Here is a 22,988-nt window from a genome sequence, read left to right as displayed (position 1 = left end):
TTACTACTCTGCAGTAGAAAAAACAATAAGTTCACTTTTTATCGTATCCCTATGTCATTAGCATCATTTTAAAGACGTGTCTTAACGGCTGTATCGTGTACCATCCTTTATTTAACCAGCTCCCTTTTTTGGACAGTTAATTCAGTTATTTTGTTGTTTATAAATATATATATATATATGTATATATGATGGATATTTTTGTTTGTAATTCTGATTATGTCATTTTGTCAGTCAGGATAACTGATGGTAGCTGTACTAACAAACAACCTAAAACCTCAGTGGCTTAGCAGGTGTTGACTGAAAAAAATGCACAACTAAAAGTTGAGAATCATCTTTTTTTTGGTGGACTTGCTGAGGACTTAAGCCCGGGAGGCAGTGTCAGATCGCTCTGAGAGATTGCACTGAAGAGGGGAGGGAGGAACCAGGACATATAGGAGTTTTGCAAAAACAAAACAAAACAAAACATTAAACCCCAAAACAACCAGGTAGTCGGAACATCAAAAGATTACTGTTAATTAAAGAAAAACCAGACATCTCAAGTTAACGAATTTAGCATTTTTCTATGTATGGGAAGAGGCAGGAGTCTGGGCTCATTGGAATCCTTCCTTTGATGTGCATTTGAACTATCTAGAGCCAGCATCCTGCTTTTCTCCATCCTGAATCCCCTCCAGGTGCACCATCGGGGATGGCTGCCATGGCTGATGATGGCTTGATGGCTGCAACACTCTGTTGACTGATAGGGCAGGCGACATTCTTCGTCCATACAGGTTCAAGTTTTCTTTCTTGCTCGATTTACTGGCTAGGGTTGGAGTGGGAGACTCTGTTCTTTGCAGATGTGAGGGACTCAGGGTCCTTCAACATTGTGGCGTCACCTTCCTCAGGTCCTCAGAGCCCCGCGCTGGAAGAAGGGAGCTTGGAGAAGGCACGCACGCTCTTGGCCTCTTCTGCCCAGAGAGGACAGAGCCGCTTCTGCGCATGGTCCACTGGTCAGGGCTCGTCCCAGGGCCCCACCCAGAGGCAAGGGGGCTGTCGAAGGGAATCTGGATGCAGCAAAGAGAAAGGGCCAATGAGTATTGATTAACAACTAGCCAAGGTCCTACCTACCTACCAATTCACTGTCAGATCTTTAGAATACAAAGGGTTACATTCCTGCAATCCTCCTCTAATTCGAGACAATTCTCCCTTCATATTCTCTTTTGCTTATAGCAACCTTGAGCTGGGTCTTCCCAGGCTCTTCTTTCTACCCCTACAGGCTGTGGTCTCCTCGGAAGCTTTGGTGGGATGCAGGCGGCATCTGGGAGAAGGCGCCTCGGAACTCACCTTCCCGCGTTGCCCAGGACCCCAATTCCTTCCACCTCTCGGATGCTGCTTTCTTTTCCCAGGGACAGAGCCAAGCTGTAATTGACTCCTTGGGTATTTCAAAGTCCCCGATCCCAAGACTGAAGGATGACTGCCTGCTGTTGTGAAAGGTTACCAAATTATCAGGACCTCTGATTGGGAGGGACAGTGGGAAGAGGGGAGGTGGTGTCAGGGGAAAGGCACTGACATTTCAAACTCAGCTGGCGACTCCAGCCCCTGGTAATGGCTTTAGTAACTTCCCAGCTGATCCCTGTGATTGAGCATCAGGACCACTGAATGCTGGTTGAGTTGAAAAGCTTCCCCCTCATGTGCTAAAACTCTCAGGCAGTAAAAGGCTTCTGACCATGTCTGGAGTTGCATGCTGGGGACAATGTGGTGGGTTGCCTCTGTCTACACGTAACTGCTGTTCGTCTTCCCGGCTTGACGGGGTAGGGTTGCTGTACATACACAGACTTTAAAATTATTTTTAAATTATTTTTTTAAACTGAAGAATGGTTGATTTACATTGTTGGTGGTTTCAGGTGTACAGCAAAGTGATTCAGTTATGCATACACACATACATACGTATACATACATACATCTATATATTCTTTTCCAGATTCTTTTTCATTATCGTTTATTGCAAGATACTGAGTAATATTGAACACAGTAATACTGTGCTCTACAGTAGGACCCTGTTGTTCATCTATTTTACGTATATCATATATCTGTGTGTCTCTGTTAATCCCACACTCCTAATTTATCCCTCCCCTCACCCTTTCCCCTTCGGTAACGGAAATTTTGTTTTCTGTGTCTGTGGGTCTATTTCTCAAACAGACTTTTTTTTTTTTAAGCAGATTGCACCTTGCTGTGGCTGGATCAATACTCTGGAGTAAGCTGTTTGCCCTCAAAACTGCTGGGGCCGCAGCCATGGAGCTGCAGGATCCCAACGGGGTCCTGACGTCCATCTGCTCTGTTTTTTTTTCAGGTGAGTTGAATCGACAGTCCTGAGTTTTGAAGTTTTCCTGGAGGGGACTTGAGGGGATTTCTCCAGGATCGATGGAACTCCTTTTGTGGTGCTTCAGTGCTTCCACCATGAAGCGCTCATTTCCCTATGCACATCCCCCCGCCCCACCCCACTGTTTCCTTTACTCTCTCTCCTCCCACCCCCAATTCCCAGAAGAAGATCTAGGAATCAGGTCCAAACATAAGATCTTTGGAGAATCCTTGCGTGTGTTTTTTAAAATTTTTATTGGAGTATAGTTGATTTACAATGTTGTGTTAGTTCCGGGTGTACAGCAAAGTGAAGCAGTTATACATATACATATAATCCACTCTTTTTTAGACTCTTTTCCCATACAGGTCATTACAGAGTACTGAGTAGAGTTCCCTGTGCTATACAGTAGGTCCTGATTAGTAATCTAGTTTATAGGTAGTGTTGTGTATATGTCAATCCCAATCTCCCAATTTATCCCTCTCCCCTCCCCACTTTCCCCCCCTGGTAACCATAAGTTTGTTTTCTACACCTGTGACTCTATTTCGAATCCTTGTGTTTTACTCTCGTCCTGAAACTAGATAAAGCCTAGCCATCAATCAACAGGTGAGGAAGTAGAGCCAGGCGTTGGTTGAGTGTTGATGTTTCTGGTACAAGCTGACTCTCCGCTCATCATCCCACACCTTCATCAGCCATCATCATGCTGTCTGTCACCTCCTCTTCTCTGAAGAAGGCCCGGGCCATCTTTTGAAAATACAAAGTCCAGCATTGAGACCTTCCCAACTGAGAGAGCAGGAAGGGCCAGGGCTGCTGAGGTGCTCCCTGAACCCCACTCAGGGGATCTGTGTTGTTCCCCCCTGGGTGTATTGTGTGGACCCCTAAAATTCCTCCAAACCTCTGCCTCTGAGCTTCCAGATTGCCCCTGAAAGAAATGAACAATAATCATAATACCCACCACGTACTGACCGCTGGTCTCTTGAGGGCTGCCTTGCCATTGGACAACATTTGTTGAGCTCCTACTGTTTGCCAGACAGTGGGTACATGCTTTATGTGTGTTTAGCCCTTCTGACAACACTGTGATTTAGGACCTGTTAATATGTCTATTTTGCTGAAATGGAAACTGAGGTTCAGAGTGGTTAAATAACAAGGAAAAGTCCATGTTTTTACCCCCTACACTAATATATATGTATATTTGTGTATATATATTCTATATATGTATATTTAACATATATATGATGTTGACTGAAAAAAATGCACAACCTCAAAGTTGAGAAATATGTTTTATTGGGTGGGCAAAACTGAGGACTTAAGCCTGGGACACAGCCTCTCAGCTCTCTCTGAGGGACTGATCCAAAAAGGAGAGGGAGGAGCCATCAACTATAGGAGTTTTTGCAACAAAGACCAGGTAATCGGAACATCGAAAGATTCCTGTTAATTAAAGAAAACCAGACATCTCGAGTTAATGAATTTTTAGTGTTTTTCTGTGTATGGGAAGATTCAAAAGTCTGGGCTCACTGAAATCCTTCCTTTGATATGCACCTCAGCTATGTGGGCCAGTATCCTGTGCTTTCTCATCCTGAGTTCCCTCGGGGTGCACCATCAGGGGAGGCTGTGGCAGTTGACTGCTAGATGGTGGGCATCCTGTTTCCATCCTGAGTTTCCTCAGGGTTCACTCTTGGGGCGGCTATAATGTGATGGCTTGATGGCTGCAACATCCTTTGTTTACTGATATGGCAGGCAACACTTTTTCATTGACAATTATATATATACAATAGACACTGTTCGTGTTGCATATATTATCTATTTTACGTACTACGTGTTTTTTAGAATCTTTGCAAAAACCTTGCAAGGTAGGTGTTATTCTTTACATTTTGTGAAAAAGAAATTAAAGCCTCTAACAGGCTGAGAAATTTGTCATGTCACTACATCACGATTAACAAGTCAGTGAACAAGATTTTGAATCCAAGTAATTCTTTTGTGAAAACAAAACCCCCCCCCCAAAAACAATGTTCTTTCCATGCTCCAAAATATATTTTGGTCAAGTGACTTAAGAAACACTCCCTTAAGCTTGTCTAAAGCAGAAAATAAGACAACAGTGCTTTACTGGAAATTATCAAAAGGCAGGATCAAGCAGGAATAATGAAAGGGAGCCTGAGGTTTCGGGTGATGAACCCACTGGCTAAATAGGCCCCTGGAAACAGACCCACTTTTTTTTTTTTTTTTAATCAATTTGTATATTTGTTTATTGACTGTTTTCCTCCAATAGAATGTAATCTTTTTTTTTTTTTTAACATCTTTATTGGAGTATAATTGCTTTACAATGGTGTTAGTTTCTGCTTTATAACAAAGTGAATCAGCTATACATATACATATATCCCCATATCTCCTCCCTCTTGCTAGCTCATGATTTAGGAGCCACGCACAGGAGAATTCAGGCTGCATTAATATAAAAATATGACTTGCAGCCCTGGAGCTGTGGCTTCAGAGGAAATGATGACTTAATGCTTGTGATCTGTAAGAATGTTGGTGTTTTGGGTCAAATAACCTATGCATTTTCTCAAGGGAGGTAGGTTTGGGGAAAAAAGGCAATAATTAAACTGAACATACCAACAAGGAAAAAATAATTTAACTGTTATGATGACTCATTTCGTTGGCAGCTTCAGGTAATGAGGTGCTCTGGATGAATTTTCCTGAGAGCAGAAACATATCCCTTTAAATGATTAAGCATGTTATCTTCATCAATCTTTGAAGAAAATATTTCCAAGGTACATTTTATATTCTCTTTTGTCAGTAGTATTCTTGACAATTTTTAGGACTAGAGACATAGTTTTGTTTTTTTTTTTAAAGAGTTTAAAGAACTATTTGATCTTTGAAAATCATGTTACATCGTTGGTCCCCAGTGTTTTCATCTACAGTATGTGAACTTTGGGTTAGATGATCATCAAGGTTCCTTCCATCGCTAATATTCTCTAAGTACAGGGCTCTTGTGCACAATAAAATTTAAAACATAAGAATAATCAAGGGGCTTGTTAAAAATGCAGATTCTTAGGTATCATTGTTGGAGGTTCTGATTCAGTTGGTTTGAGTGAGGCAAGAGAACCTGTATCATAAATGGGTGCATACCCATGGCCATTTTGATGACCTCATTTTGAGAAACTGATTCTCTTTCCAGCCTCAGATAACAGATGTCATAACCATTTTTGGCCACCAGGGTACCGTTGCTGCCCTGCCCTCAGTGGTGTGAAGTTGTAAGGGGCTGACCAGACCCAGAGGCCTGTGCTTTGAGAGTTTGCTTCTGATCCCATCCTCAGTATTAACTGTCACTTAGTTAATGTAGCTGCTGAGGAAAACCAGATAATCGAGCTTAAAATTAGGTGCCCTGCATTTGTACCTATGAGTCATTAAGTTTTCATCTCAGGCTGGGTAGGGGCGAGGGGAGGACTTCCATTTTCTCCTGTAGTCTAAAGTGCATAAATGAGCCACGGCTATCTTAGACCCTGTTTGGAGGTCTCTTACTCTGTGTTCGTGTTCTTTGTCATCCTAAGAGTCAAGTTTCTGGAAGGGCGACATCAGGATAAGTGGCAGATTTCTGTGTAAATATGTTAACATTTCATAGTGAGGTTTGGGGTCAGGGCTGTCCCTGACTTCTCTTTTAAATTTCTTTATTGTTTAAACAGTTTTATTGATGTATAATTCACATGCCATACAATTGACTCTTTTGAAGTATATGCAATTCAGTGGTTTTTAGTAAAATCTGTGAATTTATAGAGTTGTATGCACCTATCATGTAATCTAATTTTTGAACATTTCCATCACCCTCCAAAAGAAACCTTGTGCCTATTTGGAATCACTCTCATTCCCACCCCCAGACCCATTCAACCGATAATTTACTTCTTACCTCTATAGATTTGCCTTTTGTAGACATTTCATATAAATGGGATCATACAGTATGTGGTCTCTTGTGTCTAGCTTCTTTTATCTAGCGTAATGTTTTTGAGGTTATGCAGTAGCATGTATCATATTGCCAAAGAATATTCTATAGTATGGATATATACTACATTTTATTTATCCATCCACCAATTAATGGACATTTGGTTTGTTTCCGCGTTTTCGCCGCTCTGGCTGATGTGTGCATGTAGTTTTAATTTCACTTGGGTGGTTACCTAGGGGTAATTACCTGGGTCATATGATGAATCAGTGTTTCAAAGTAGCAGTTTCGAATTTGACAATTCCACCAGCAATGCATGAGGGTTCCAGTTTCTCCATATCCTTGCCAACACTTGTTATTATTGGATACAAGTCCTTTATTGGATATATGATTTTCAAATATTTTTTCCTAGTTCATGGCACGTCTTTACTTTTTTAATGGTGTCTTTTGAAATGCATTATTTTTTATCTGAATGAAGCCCAGCTTATTTTTTTCTTTTATCAATATACTTTTTGGTGTCATAGCTAGGAAATCTTCGCCTGACCCAACATCAGTGTCTTGATGCTTACCTAAAATCTTGTAGGCTTTGTTCAATAGGAAGTGACCAGTGACACCTACTATTTAGTGCCTTGTTTAAACAGATGAAAGATGAATATTCACGTTGTGGCCTGAACCTACTCTAATGAAAGCTTGCCGACAGTTTTCCTAAGGTCGTGAAGGTGCCGCAGCCAGACTGGACTCCTCCATCACCATGCCATGGCCTTCTTAGCATCTCTTCCTCATCTTAGTGCCTGCCAGCAGCAGAGGAAGGAGAACATAGGTCTTTCATGTACCTTTTTGTACTATGAGGTAGCACTGTGCCCTCCTTACTTTTTCAGAGCCTTAGGTAGAGGACCCTACCCTGAGGTGCCACAGCTGGAGGAACACAGCCCTTCTCTTTTTATAGGTTTTAGAGTGAGATAGCGGGACAGTAGCTCACTCTCAGGCAACAAAAAAACCAAACAAAAAACCACCCACTGCCTTAGGGTTTTGTCCTAAGAGTATGCTGGTTGCAGCCTCTGTAGGTAGACACCAGGCGTCCCTGAGAGCTTCTGATAGACTTGATACTTCTCCCCAATCCTGTTGTGTCTCTCCTGCTTTCCTAAAATACTAAGTAGTTTGTGTCCACTTTCAGTTCTGGATTTTTCCCCCTGCGTTTAGACTGGGAGAAACGTTATCAAATCCCAGCGTCATGAATGCCTGATTATCACTTGTAACTTTTGTCTCTTGAGCCTAGAAGGCATCTCTTGTGTATAAATGACACTGGACGTTAATATGCACCCTGAACTTGAATACAGTGCACATCTAGTAACAGCTTGTATAAAACGTGTTACTCCCCGAAGTAGTCCTAACACCTTATAATTGAAAAAGTGAGTTATAATTGACCAAATGCTTTCACAAATATGATCCCTTTTGATCCTCACATCTCTGTGGGGAATTACTGCTCCTTTTTTTAAAAAATAAATTAATTTTATATTTATTTATTTTTGGCTGCGTTGGGTCGTTGCTGCGCGTGGGCTTTCTCTAGTTGAGGCGGCTGGGGGCTACTCTTCTTGTGGTGCGCGGGCTTCTCATTGCGCTGGCTTCTCTTGTTGCGGAGCACGGGCTCTAGGCGCGTGGGCTTCCGTAGTTGTGGCACACAGGCTCAGTAGTTGTGGCGCATGGGCTCAGTGGCTCCGTGGCATGTGGGATCTTCCCGGACCAGGGCTCGAACCCATGTCTCCTGCATTGGCAGGCGATTCCTAACCACTGTGCCACCAGGGAAGTCCCTACTGCTCCTTTTCTACGTATGAAGAAAATGTCTGGACTTCCCTGGTGGTATAGTGGTTAGGAATCGCCTGCCAATGCAGGAGACACGGGTTCGAGCCCTGGTCCGGGAAGATCCCACATGCCACGGAGCCACTGAGCCCATGCGCCACAACTACTGAGCCTGCGCTCTAGAGCCCGCGAGCCACAACTACTGAGCCCACGTGCCTAGAGCCTGTGCTCTGCAACAAGAGAAGCCACTGCAATGAGAAGCCCGTGCACCGCAACGAGGAGTAGCCCCCGCCCGCCGCAACTAGAGAAAGCCCACGTGCAGCAACGATGACCCAACGCAGCCAAAAATAAAATATAAACAAAGAAACAAAAAAAGACTTGTCAGAAGTCATTTATCCCCAAATATAGGATTTCTAACACCAAATTTGATGCCTTTCATGTAGCATCATGCTTCCTCTCCAAAGTAATAACACTGAATTTTTGTAATTTTAAGAATATTAGACATGCCATGTTATATTAGACCTATGGTTAATCTATAAGCAGTCATTTACATTTTGAATGAGATCTGTAGACAGCGATATATATTCACTTTTTAGGACTTATTTCCTTCTCAAGCTTCTATTTCTTGCTACAAAGTAAAACGTTTTGTTTCCTGTTAAAGGAGTTCTAGGCATTGTCAGTGGGTAAGGTTTGTGGTGGTAGCCAGAGTACAGAGATCCTGAACGTGGGGACGTCCTTTTGCCATTAAATTTATACTGTGCCCGAAGCTGGGTTGAATAGTTTTAGGCTGTTTGAGGTCCCAGGAAGACTCTTTGCCCACCCAGGGAGCAAAAGGCCCAGGAAAACTTCCATGTGATTTTAGCTTGACCCCATTTACTGGATGATTCATCCCTCCTTTCCTTAATTCCACGCCAGCTTTCTTCACCTAGGTTTTCTCCTTTTCCCGAGACCATTCTTATCGTGATCTCTTGCTTTCTTTGTTTCACCACCTGTGGCTTAGGACCATATTTCTCCAAGTGTGGGCCCTTGAGCAGAAACATCAGTTTGTTAGAAATAGAAATTCGGAACCCACAAAATCTGCTTAGTCAGAAACTCGAGGGGATGGGGCCCAGCAGTCTGTCTTTGACACACCTTCCAGGTGATTCTGATGCATGCTCAAGTTTGAGAACCATTGGTGCAGTAGTTAATTTTTTTTTTTTTTTTTTAGCATTCCTTTAACCTTTCAAAGTGATTTATGAATTTCATCTGACTTACCACCCTTTAGGACAGCATTTTTCTCGCAGTGCTTTGTTTTTGGCCAAAATAAAGGGTTCCGTGGTCAGCTGGCATGGGAAAGACTACATTCTTATGCATCCTTACTCTGTGCCCCCCATACCCTACCCCCAAAGTAGGTAAGGATTCTGGGGTCAGTTGCCAGGTTTCAAATTTTAGCTCTATCACTTAGTAGCTACTATTACTGCCACCTACTTACCTTAGTGATCTTTGGGGAAGTTACTTTCCTCTCTGAGCCTTTACTGTCTAGCTTGTAAACTCATGGAATAAAATGGCAATTACTTCTGTAGGAAGTTGTGAAGACTAAACAAAGTGATGCACATACAGTGACTCAGGTGGTGTTTGGCACGTGGAGAGCTTCCTTGAATGTCGTGGATCATACTGGCTATGACCCTTGTCATTGCCAGGACTGTACTAAATAAATAAATAACTCTCCATCGGTTATCTCTGGCGCTTGGCGTTTCACTGCTCATTTCTAAACCTGAACATTTGCCGTGTGCTCCATTTTTCAATATTATACAAATGAGACTAGTTTTCACTAATATCCCGAGATAAACTGTATTTGAAATTTTGCTTATTTCTTCCTTTTGTTTTCTGCCACCAAGCCACTTTCCTATCTGGGGCAGAATATTTCTTTTGATAGTGATTTAATATTTTAAGCCTTTGTTGAAGAATGTTGTCTAAGATGTGTCGAAAGTCTAAATAAACATTATTTCCTGCCTCAGTTTATTTACCACTTCAAAAAATTTCAGGTGTTTTATATCTATTTCTCTTTATAGATACAGAATCTACCTATAGATATAGAATTAATACAGATATCTATAGATTCTATCACTTTACGGTGTTTCTTCCATTAGGTTATTTTTACTTCAGTGTCTGAGTCTATTCTTAATTAAAAATTCCATCAACCTACCCTATACTTCCAACAAATCCACAATGAATCTTATTTTATTGGGTCTTCTCCGGAGCCTTTGTAGGAGCCAAATTTGGGGCTATTTGGATGATTCTATCTAACTTTGCCTACAAATTCATAGTCGTCCTCAAGAGCATCCAGAGCTCTGGTTGGATACCATTCCATCCTGGTGATTTATTTCACTTTTGTCAGTTAGGACGAGTACAACCCTTGCATTTTTCTTTCTTTACTTTAGCATAGTTGGACTGCTTCATAACAACATTTGTATCCAAATATCCTCTTCAGTAAAATATATCAGAATTTTGATTTATTCTCTTTTCTATCTTTTATTCATCCATGTACTCATGTTTGTAGGTCCAACTGATTCTTGGCTGGCTTTCTACCAATACTAAAAGAAAAAAACAACAACCAGATAGTCCTTAAATTTTTTTTTTAGCATTCCTTTAACTCTACAAAGCGATTTATGAATTTCATCTGTCTTACCATCCTTTAGGACAACATTTTTCTCACAGACTTTTGTTTTTGGCCAAAATAAAGGGTTCCGTGGTGAGCTGGCATGGGAAAGACTACATTCTCATGCGTACTTACTCTGTGCCCCCCATACCCTACCCCCAAAGTAGGTTAGTGATTCATAATTCACAGTGGCATTTTGAAAGATTCTGAGATGTACTGCATAAAGAATCTAATAGATTAACTTTGACCTATTCCCCCGCCCCCCCCCCCCCGAATAAACACCTATCATCATCCCATGAGCTAATGTTGGATAGGACACCTCTGTGACCTTTTGGTTTAGGAGTTTCCTTATTCTCTTTTGGTCAGTCTTTGTGTGTTTAGATGTACTTCTCTTTTTGTCTTTGCTTATTTATTTCATTGCTAGTTAGACTTGCTGGGTCTTTTTTCCTTTTGCATTCTCAATATTAATTTGAAAATTTTGTACTTGAACTTTCTGTAACACATCTTTGAAACGATTCCTTTCCTCTTTCTGTCATCTGGTCTCTGAGTGATTGTCTGTTTGTTTTCATGTTTCTTTAGAGTGTTAGCCCTGGATTGGGTCAGATAACTTATGGGGAGTACTTACAATGAGTTTTAGGTCTTGTACCTGTGAATATTTCTTTTTTCCATTTATGCTTTTCCCATACTTATTTTTTTGATAGGCTTCTGTGACCCAAGTTGAAATTTTATAATAATTTACTTTGAACAACAGAATAATTTTTGTTATCTTTCTGTATTCTATATTGAAATGGTTATTTTCATACTTTTAATAAGAATGCTACTTTGGTACTACTGGTGGTTATAATGGTTTCAGCGGTTTTTTTAATTTACTTAATAGTTGATGTAAGATTTTTAAGCTTCATTGCTTGTGATAGGGAATTAGCAACTAAAATAGTATGTTAACATTTATCTTTTCCAGTGAACCTACTCAGAAATTCACTTTTCCTTCACAGAATTTGTAACAGAACTTCATATTGCCTTGCAGTGCTTACTGCATACAAGCTATGCTCTTGTTTCTGCTTGCAGGCTCTTGCCAGATGTCATTTTGTCAATGACACCCATTCCTACCACTGCATTTGAAGTTGCAGACCTCCTTCCCCACACGACCTGTTCCCCTCTCTACTTCATTTTTGTCTTTTGTGTTGATCAATATGTAACAAACTATGCATTTTATTTATTCATTGTGTTTGTTCTCCTTTAATACAAGGTGAACTCCCTGAGGGCAAGTGTTTTCATCTGTTTGGTCACTGCTTTACCTCTACTGTCTAGAACAGTGTGACACATTATGGATGCAGAGTAAGTTTTTTATTGAAGTACAGTTGATTTACAATGTTAATTTCTGCTGTACAGCAAAGAGACTCAGTTCCATATATATGCATTCTTTCTCATACTTTTCCATTATGGTTTATCACAGGATATTGAATTTAGTTCCCTGTGCTGTATAGTAGGACCTTGTTGTTTATCCATCCTATATGTAATAGTTTGCGTCTGCTAACCCCAAACTCTCAATCCATCTGTCCCCCACTGAATTCTTGATCTAAAAAAAAATTTAATCTCAGGAGATGTAGAAAATGCATTCCATAACATTCAGTATCTATTCATGATACAAAATGAACAGACTATCATTAGAAGGTATAAATATTCAGCAGATGTGATATTTAATGGTGAAACATTGAAAACATTCTTTTTTAATATTGGGAACAAGATAAGACACCTTTCACCAACAAGATAAGATAATCCTTCTTTGCAGCATTATATAGGAAGTCTTACACAGGAAGAAAAAGAAGAATTCTTAGCATTGGAGAAGAAGAAACTGCTATCACTAGTCATTGAGGATATCTTGTCCCTGTAGAAAAACCAAAAGAATCCACAGATGAAGTATTCGAATGAATAAAAGTGGTTAGCAAGTATACTGCAAACAAAATCAATATACAAAATCAATTGCATTTCTGTACTCTGCTACAACTATTTAGAAAAGGCAATGAGATACCACTTATAATATTATCACAATTATAAAGTACCTAGGAATAACTCTAGCAAGAATAGGCAACAACTATATGGAGAAAATTATAGAACAAAGACACCTAAGAAAAACTAAAGGAATGGAGAAATAAATCTTATTTCAATAGAAAATTTCAATCTACAGAAGATGTGATTCTCCCCAAATTGTTTTAGAGATTTTAGGAAACTAAAATGAATTTCCTTCACCTCCCTCCCCCACATAGAACATGCGAGCTGATTCTTAACAGCAAATGGAAGAGTGAATTGGGGATTTTTGACCTACTAGATATTAAGACTCGCTATTATAAAACTCTACCAATTAAGACAGCATGGTACTGAGCAGAAATAAAAATAGATGATTGGAAGAGATTAGAGAAGCCAGGAGCACAGCCGTACATTTATGGTAAAGAGGAATATATAAATATATATGTATATGTTTTGGGGGTCAACTTTTAAGTTCTCTTAGCAAATTATAGTTATACATTGCAGTGTTATCAACTAGTCACCATGCTATACATTAGAACCTCAGAACTTATTCATCTTATAGCTTAAAGTTTGTAGACTTTATCTTTTTAGAGCAGTTTTATGTTCACAACAACATTGAGTGAAAGGTACAGGGATTTCCCATGTACCCCCTGTTCCCACATATGTATAGCCTCCACCATTATCAACTACTCAGCAGAGAAGTATATTTGTTACAACTGATGAATCTACATTTACACTTCATTAGCACCCAAAGCCCATAGTTTACATTAGGATTCACGCTTGGTGTTGTATGTTCTATGCGTTTTGACTAATGACATTATCCACCATTATGGTATCACTTAGTTGGAATCAAAGAGTATGTAGCCTTTCAGATTGGCTTCTTTCACTTAGTAATAAGCATTTAAAGTTCTTGCATATCTTTTCATGGGTTGATGGCTTATTTCTTTTTAGTGCTGAATAATATTCCATTATCTGGATGCACCAGTTTGTTTACCCATTCATCTACCGAAGGGCATCTTGGTGGCTTCCAAGTTTTGGCAAGTATGAATAAAGCTGCTATGAAACATCTGTGTCCAGGTTTTTTATGTGGACATAATTTTTCAACTCCTTTGTGTAAATACCAAGGAGTCCGATTGCTGGATCGTATAGTAAGAGTATGTTTAGTTTTGTAAGACACTGCCAAACTCTCTTCCAGAATGGCTGTACTATTTTGCATTCCCACCAGCAATGAACGAGCGTTCCTATTACTTCACATTCTTGCAAGTATTTGGGGCTGTCAGTGTTTGGATTTTCATTTTTCTAATAGGTAGGAGCATTGTCTTTAATTGGCGGGGGGGGGGAATAAAGGAAGTAACTCAGATATTCATTAATATCACTAGAATGATCTTGATTAAGCATGGTCAGTCCCTGAACTAGTGTCCTCCCGGACTGGGGAGTGCAGCGCGGGGCGGGGACTCGCAGAGAGGAGAACAGCGCATCAACCCCAGCGGGAGGCGCGCAGGTCTCGGGATGCGGAAGGCGGGCCGGCGCCGCGCTCCTCTCCGCCCCCGCGAGCGAGACGGTCACGTGCAGCGGAGGGGCTGACCTCCGCGGGCGGGCCTGGGAGGGGCGCCGCGCCGGTGGTTCAGGGTCGCCCGAGGCTAGGCGCGAGGCGGGCACTTGCGCAGCGCGGGGCGGAGTGCGAGCCGAGGCCGGAACCGCCGCGGGTGGGGAAGGGCGGGGAGGAGCCTGGGAGCGCGCCGGCCGCCGCAGGGGGAGGGGCGGGGCGGAGCCGCGGCGCGCGCGCCCGTCGGAGGGGGAGGGACAGAGCAGCCATTGGGCGCGCTCAGGGTGGCCGCTGCGAGCGTGGGGCGAGCGTGGACCGCGGCGCGGCGGTGCGACTCCTTCTCCCCGCCCCAGGCGAGGGCACCGTGTGGCGGCGGCGGGGCCAGCGAGGCCGGAGGAGGCGGCTGTGCCCGGGCATGGTGGTCTGGGGCAACGCGGAAGGTGAGCGACCCCCGGGCCGGCGGCGGGGGTGGGGGCGGGGTGGGACTGGCCTCGCGTCGCCGGGCGGCGGCCCAAGCGCGGGCGGCCTGAGGCGGGGCGGGGGCGGCGCGCCGGCCCGGCCCCCGCGGCCCTTGGTCTCGCGGCCTGGGCGGCCCGCGAGAAAAAAAAAAAAAAAAAAAGAACTTAAAAATTGAGAGTTGCATATATAATAAAATGGCATGAAACTATACACAAGCATTGTCCCAAAACCAGTTTGCTGGTTTTGATACTGTAATATAGTTAGGTAAGATGTAACCATTGGAGGAAACTGGATGAGGCATACATAGGACTTCTGTGTACTATTTTTGCAACTTCTTTTTTACCTCTGATTTTTTAAAAATGAAAAAGTCAACAATTTTAGTGCTGTTTTCTTGTAGATGAAATAGTGTCCCGCCATGAAAGCAATGAATTACTGATAAAAACCGAGGGCTACATCTCAAAAACATCATATTGAATAAAAAAGCAAATAGCATAAAAAGATATAGTATAAAGCTCAGAACATACAACCTAAACAATATGTTATTTAGAGATACAGCTATGAGAAAATTAACAAGAAAAGCAAGTGGATGATAAGACACAAACTTGAAGATAATGTTTATCTCAAAGGACTAACGGAGGGTATGTGACCAAGAAAAGGGATTCAGGGTCCTCAAAGGTGATTGTAATGTTCTTTTCCTTAAATTTTTATTAATCACTATTTTATAACAACTCTGAAGTCTTAAAAATGTATAAACCTGATCTTTAGCATTTAATAATCACCTTTATTGAAAAGAGTAAAATTAAGTGAAAGGTGAATAAAATTCAGCAACATTAAACATGTTTGATAGAGCATATAATTATAAGAGCATCTAAGAGAAGATTGGGTTCTAGTTTAAATTCTGGTCTGACTAATTTGGGGTTAGTAGGTTTTGGTCAGTGGTTTTTGAAGGGCGGTCCCTGGGCCAGCAGCATTAGTACCACTTAGATATTTGTTAGAAACGTAAATTCTCAGACCTTACCCCAGACCTACGCTCTTGGGGAAGAGCCCGGCACTCTCTATTTTAACACAAACCCTCCAGGAGGTTCTGATGTGCACAGACTTTTGAGAGTCACCAGGAAGTTCAACTTTCTCACCCATAAAATTAGAAGCTAAAACTAGATCAGTGTTTCCCAAAGTGTGGTAGATGTAGTACTGATCATGTGCAAGATGTTTTTAAGTGATAGACACATCACCATTTAAAATTTTATTTATTGTAATGTTTGTTAGACTAGTACAGATAGCTTACCAAACCCCTAAGTTCACTGATGTTGTGTCATACGCTGCTAAGTTAAAAAAAAAAAAAAAGGAAAGGAATCAACTTAATGTAAATATAAATAATAAGGCAAAATAGTAAGGTATGTATAGCAGAAAGTAACAGCATTGTAAATCAACTATACTCCAATAAAAATTTAAAAAGTAAGGTGATACGAGAATATCACAAAATTCCTGGGGTTAGTTCTTAGATATTAAAGTTTCGGTAGTCCTGAAGAGGATCAATCTTGAAAATATTTTCCATTCTAAAATTCTGAGACTTCATATGCTTGCTTTTCTTACAGATCTGCCTCCTTAATTTTGCTTTTTAAAATTCAAGCTAATACGTTAAAAATTTAGTCCACACAGCTTGTGTTGGGAGAGGAATGGCCTGTTACTGTGCTTTTGTATTGGGGGATACTTATCTGAGATTGAAAATTTAACCATAGTTAATGGAAAGTGTGGATAATGCACATGCGAATCATTAAAATTAAATATATTAAGGAGAAACCTGTTTTGAAAACATGATTTAATTTTAGAAGCACTTTCTTTCACTACGTGTAGTATTTATAGTGGAATAGGCAGATGGTTTTATGTAAGGAAATGAAATGAGGTTTGTGGACAGTAAGAAACATATTTTGATAATTAGGGATTTAGACTTTGAAAAGTCTATACAAGTTATAAACACCTACAACATGACCGGCCCTTTTGTTAAAAAGTAAATTTATTTATTTATTTATTTTTGGCTGCGTTGGGTCTTTGTTGCTGTGCGTGGGCTTTCTCTAGTTGCAGCGAGCGGGGACTACTCTTCATTGCGGTGCGTGGGCTCTAGGCGCGCGGGCTTCAGTAGTTGTGGCACTTGGGCTCAGTAGTTGTGGCTCGTGGGCTTAGTTGCTCCGCAGCATGTGAGATCTTCCTGGACCAGGGCTCGAACCCGTGTCCCCTGCATTGGCAAGTGGATTCTATACCACTGCGCCACCAGGAACGCCCATGACTGGCCTTTTTAACTGGCATTTTAAATAGCTTTTTTGAGATGTAGTTCACATACAGTTCACCCACTTAAAGTGTACAATTCAGAGGTTGTGGATAGCCAGAGAGTTGTGCAGCCATCACGGTGCACAATTCTAGAACATTTCATTACCCCAGAAAGCAACCCTATATCCATTAGCAATTATTCTCCATTCCCTCTACACTCTCAACCCTAGGCAACCACTTATCTACATCTTATTTCTATGGATTTGCCTATTCTGGGCATTTCATATAAATAGAATTTATATTTCATATAAACATAATGATATGTAGCCTCTTGTGACTGGCTTCCTTAATATAATATTTTCAAGGTTCATCCGTATTGTAGCATGTATCAGTACTTTATTCCTTCTTATTGCTGAATGATATTCTGTTCTATTGATATTATATGTCACTTGATGGACATTTGGGTTGTTTGCACTTCTTGTCTTTTATGAATTGTGTTGCATGTATGAACATTCATGTTCAAGGGTTTGTGTGAAAGTATGTTTTAATTTCTGTTTTATACCTCGGAGTGGGATTTCTGGGTCAGATGATGACTGTGTTTAACATTGTAAGGAACTGACTGGATCTAAAATGCATTCTCATTTAAAGCAAAATTACAAGTTTGCTGAAAACTTAAATACATTTCTGTTCTAATTTATAATAAGGTACCAATTTTGTTTGTCAATGGTTTTATTACAGACTATCTCTCTAAAATGATATTTGGCAAAAATTATCATTAAAATACATGTTTTTGAAAACAGCAGCTTACAAACGGCTGTTCTACATCACAGTTTATCATCATTTATCAAAATTGTCACATCTTCTGTGACATGGTTCTTTCTCTGCATATTTTATCGCTGCCTGTGTCATTTAGCATTTAGGGGAAAAAAATGTCATGGAATCTGCTTCCTGAGCTGATGATTGAATTCAGATTGTTTTGGTTGACTTTTACAAATAAATTACATGTTAAGAAACTGATGGTAGTTTTTTTTCTAAAATTCTCGTTTCAGCAATAATAAAAATCATACTTCTAAAATAAAAACATAACATTTTGTAGTCTAGCTGCATCTGACCCTTGATATTTTGCTGTGTTGCCCTATTAATATTTTGAAGTTATAAGGAGAGATACTATTTTGTGTAATGAGAATTTATGTTCAGTAAATTGTTAATATTTGACTTTGTCTTACTTTCTTCTAATGCTTTCCTAAAGGCTTATGTACTAAATTAGCTACCTTTAGATTTCTTTTTAGGAAAGGTGTTCCAGATATTTCTTTTTCATACCTACTTGTGAAATGAGGTTTTTAGCACCTCCTTGTTATGAAGGAATATTTCTGAAAAAAATAAGATAAACAACTAAATGCAGTGAATAACTGAAGTAATAGAGAAGTGGTAGTGTAGAAAAAAGATGCTCCTCAGGGAAGAGAAAGAAAAAATACCAGTTGGACTTGAATGGATAAGATTTATTTAAAGCCTTTCATTGCTGCATGGAGGATAAACAAAAAGAGTAGTAAGGCAGCATGAGGCATTCAGTGTCCTTGTAAAGAAGACAAGAAATATCCTTAATCTCTGAATCTATAACTATATGATTCTACACATAGATCAGCTAAAATCATCCTTTGTTTTATTTCTAGTAGGGATAAGCTGTTGTATGCACAATATTGTAATGGATGTTTGTAGTGAAGACTTGAAGCATTTGGATCATTTGGGAAGTAGACTCAGACAGGGTTTAGTGTGTAGAATACTTGTAAGCATGTGCCCTTGGGAACAACACAGTGGGAGGGAGGCAGAGGCGTCAGGATTGGGCAGAAGCTTACGTCAAAGTGTCTCCTTGGCCAGCCTTCCAAGAGAGGTTTGTTGATAGCTTGGATGTGGGGTATGACAGAAAGAGGTGTCAGGATGATTTCAAGGATTTCAGCCTAACTAACTAGAAGGACGAAGTTGTCATCAAGTTCATCCTTTGAAAGGAGGTTTGGTGGAGAAGATCTGGAGTTAGTTGGGCCTGTTAAACGTTCGAGATCTGTAAAACATCTATTGGCAGAGGATGAGTTGGTGAGTCCATATGTGAAACTGGAGCCCAGGAAAGAGGTCTGCAGTATATATAAATATGGGGGTGGTCAGCATAGGATAGATGCTAATTAGACCAGGAGACTAGCTGAGACCACCAAGTGAGCATGTGTAGACTGACTTGAGGATGAGACAGGGCTGAGTCCTGGGACACTTCAGCGCTTAGAAATTGGGGCAAATAGGGGAAACCAGCGGAGGAGACTGGGATGGAGCCCCAGGACCCAGCACACTGCTTAACAGCAGTGGGTAGTAGATGTTTATTTAGTGGATAAATGTCCAAAGGGGAGGGAAAATAACATGGGACAGTGATGAATTTTATTTCTCCAGGTAGAATAACTTAAAAGGTGAAAAATAGGATCAACTGTTATCTATCTCATCGGTGAATGGGTGGGGAGTGAGTCATGGAAATTAGAATAAAAATAGATGTGTTCTTTTCTATAAAAATAGATGTGTATACATATAAAATAGGAACCGTTCCTTTTAATAAACTGAAGTATTTTTAATGCAGTTACTTTCTTTTAATTTTTATGGTACCTATTGTGCTTGTGTGGCTAATTCTTCGAGAAACTGTATAAAAATGTCCCCTGTGTATAGAGATGAATCCAGTTCTTCAGATTGATTATTTCTATTGTTTGTGAATATGCTTTAAAGTAGCACATTAAGTAGTTGAAACTCATTTGAGAAATTATCCTATATTTGTATCTCTCTTCTTTGTACTAAATGACAGAAGAATTTCATTTATATATTTGCTACCATATATTTGATAATTTACAGTAGAATTTTCAGTGTTCTTCATGGTTAAAATTGGTACTAAAGGTGATTTGGAAATTGTGTTGAGCATGTATCTTGCTAAACTATAGAAGACAGACATTTTCTTCAAGGATTTTATATTCTAGGTGAAAAAGTTAAAACATTTATGGAAAGGTACATAAACAGTTTTCTTGGGAAAATATACAGTTATGTCATTGAAACTCTGAGTCCTGTCTTACACTGAGCGGGACATTTATTAAAGAATAGACTGAAAGCAGAAATATCTGTAAGCTTGAATTTTGACAGAATGAAAGAAGAATACAAAAATCAAGCTCACAAACTCAGCTGCCTTGATGTGGATGAAGCTTCTGTAAACAGACAGCTACTGTCCTTGAATAATAGTTCACATATCTTTTGAAGTGAATTAAGCTTTGGTTGTATTGGACCTGACCTGTCGGTGAGAAGGAGATGGCTGAGTCCAGGGAGGCGTGTGAGCTTTCTCAAGACAGACTAGAGTCGCTGGTGACTGAGACAAGTAGTGAAGCGTTATTTCAAGGGTTGAAATGTGAATAGGAACCAGTGATTTAACAATGCTCATCTCTAACTTTAAGCCTTTCCTTGAGCCAGAAACCTTGGTTTTTTATGAGAGTTTGAGATTCCCTGAAGATACAACCTAGGTTGGACAGTTACCCGGATCTATTATACATTTAAGCTCAGGAAAGTTATGTGAACTGTGTTACTGCTTCTTGTTTTGGTGAATTTTTGGTCCAGGCTTTCAGAAAGACCTGAGCTGAACTCTAGGACAAAGCTTGTGGTGACCACCATTGCTGTTTCAAGCCACTGTCCTCTGTGTTTCTTTCTGTCATTCAGGAATTTTGTTGTCATAGCTCCTCTATTACTGACTTGTGTGTGTGTGTGTGTGTGTGTGTGTGTGTGTAGGGGGTGTCCTTCATTTGTAAATTCTGTAATCTTTGGACCTTGGATGGAGATGGTAAATACAGAAGTCTTAGAATAGAATTGGTCCCAAACTATTTTGAGAGAAAACACAAAGCATATTAAAACTTACATTTTCAATTAAAGCATAGGGAAACCATTCACAAAAAGGGTGCAGAAGTTGATGCTGTTGTTTATTGTGTTATATGCTGGTTATAGACCTTCATTTTACGGTTATTTCTCTGAAATGCAGTAAAAAAAACAAAACCAAAAAACAATGCCTAGCACCATAGCAGCCCGTATGAAATGAGGCATATGCTGTTTCTAAGACTCACAGCATGTTTTTCTGATACTGTGTTTGCCCATAAACATGTTGATGGTAGGTGCTGTCTGAGGCAGGGGCGGTTTTCCTATGGAAATCCTCTCTTGAACATACTGGTTTCTGATTCCCCTTGAGGAAGAATGAAGCTCCTTTTTGCTTCCTTAGCAAATTTGATACTTCAAGTATTAATAACATAGCCAGTGGTTGATACGTATCTTGATGACTTACAGGTCATCATGATGGCTGCCCTGTCATAAGTTACTGTGGTTTCAGAGTACGTTAGAACTCTACACAGCGTTTTGAGGTGGGAGGGAGCTGAGGTGTAATGAAAGAGAAATTCCCTGCACAGCAGTGGTGATGCCTTAATGATAAAATCATCTTGCTCGGTCTCAAAATCACTGGGTCTGCCAGCAACAGCATTAGATGTGAAGTCTGACCTGGGCTTACAGTTTGATTTTGCCATTAAAAGCGTTATGACTTTGCCCTCAACACTTCTGCGAGTCTAGAGGAATGTTAATTACTCAATTAAAACAAATTTATGAGATCCTTTTGATGGAGTAGAGTGTAATATCTGCTGAGTGCCCCAATATACATTGAGCCCTTTAGAAGAGAAGACTTATGAGTGGTAAAGAGTAGGCTGCTTTTGGAGAAGGAAGCATGAGGTGAGATGGCAAATTTGGGAATACGTTTTCTAAGGAAGGCCTTGGAGGAGGCCATCATTCTGTAAACCTGAACTTGAGATACAGCAGTGTCAGTTTTGGGGATAGGAGGTCTCTGGGGCATTTATGATTGGGAGTGTGTGAAAATACTGATTCAGAGCCAGGAGACCCTGTGACATTGGCTGCATCTAACCCAGGTCTTTCTCATTTAGGGCCCCAGACTAGGGAAGCTACAGTTATCTTCTGAAAGATAGTAAAAAAGATGATCTTGCTGCTCTTAAAGTGAAAGAATCCAAATTTTGGTGAAGAAATGTTTTAGGGACAGGATTGCCCCCATGTTTTTAATATCACTCTTGACTGACTGTTTATTTCGCTTCTTATTTGGGGAAAAGTATATGGAAGTTTAGGTTGGGAAAACTACTTGGAAGAGTTTCTTTTTTTTTTTTTTTAAAGTCCTTCAATCAGTTATTTATTTATTTGTTTGTTTGTTTATTTATTTATTTATTTATTTATTTATGGCTGTGTTGGGTCTTCGTTTCTGTGCGAGGGCTTTCTCTAGTTGCGGCAAGCGGGGGCCACTCCTCATCGCGGTGCGCGGGCCTTACACTATCGCGGCCTCTCTTGTTGCGGAGAACAGGCTCCAGACGAACAGGCTCCAGACGCGCAGGCTCGGTAATTGTGGCTCACAGGCCCAGTTGCTCCATGGCATGTGGGATCTTCCCAGACCAGGGCTCGAACCCGCGTCCCCTGCATTAGCAGGCAGATTCTCAACCACTGCGCCACCAGGGAAGCCCGGAAGAGTTTCTTAAGAATAACCTCATTAAAAAAAAAAAGAAAAAAAAAAAAAAGAATAACCTCATTAGATAGTTCATGTGTAGATGTGAGAATAAAGTTTTCTTATAAACAAATGATTTTTTTTATGGTTCAAATATTTTATTTTCTTTAAAGATAGGAGTAGATTTTATAGTTTGAGACTCTTGCTATTATTTAAGCAATAACCAATAAATAAATGTGAGTAAGTAGCAATTATTTAGGAAGAATGATATAATGATGAACTATTGGAAAATATAACAACTATAGATAGCATTGTGGAATTGGAAGGGCCTTATCACCTGATTTTATAGACAGTTTATCTCATTATTCAGCCTCCTCACTGTAAAATGGTAAAAATATTAGTTGATCCAGAGTTATTTTAAGGAGTAAAAGAGAATTTATTCATTCAACAATTATT

At 40.2% G+C, this 22,988-nt stretch overlaps 1 protein-coding gene across 1 annotated transcript in view; it reads left to right on the top strand.

Annotated features, from left to right (window-relative positions):
- Positions 1-2,268: 2,268 nt before the first annotated feature.
- LOC137758980 (circumsporozoite protein-like) overlaps positions 2,269-22,988 on the top strand; it is a 48,668-nt gene continuing 27,948 nt past the window's right edge. Inside the window, exons 1-2 of the mRNA XM_068534917.1 lie at positions 2,269-2,326; positions 14,137-14,706. Of these exons, the coding sequence (XP_068391018.1) occupies positions 2,269-2,326; positions 14,137-14,706 (628 nt within the window). The remainder of the gene's footprint in view (positions 2,327-14,136; positions 14,707-22,988) is intronic.

The sequence above is a fragment of the Eschrichtius robustus genome, chromosome 2, assembly GCF_028021215.1.
Source record: "Eschrichtius robustus isolate mEscRob2 chromosome 2, mEscRob2.pri, whole genome shotgun sequence".
Classification (NCBI taxonomy): Eukaryota; Metazoa; Chordata; class Mammalia; order Artiodactyla; family Eschrichtiidae; genus Eschrichtius; species Eschrichtius robustus.
The sequence above is the reverse complement of the archived record's forward strand: the minus strand, read 5'-3'. Positions and strand labels throughout refer to the sequence as shown.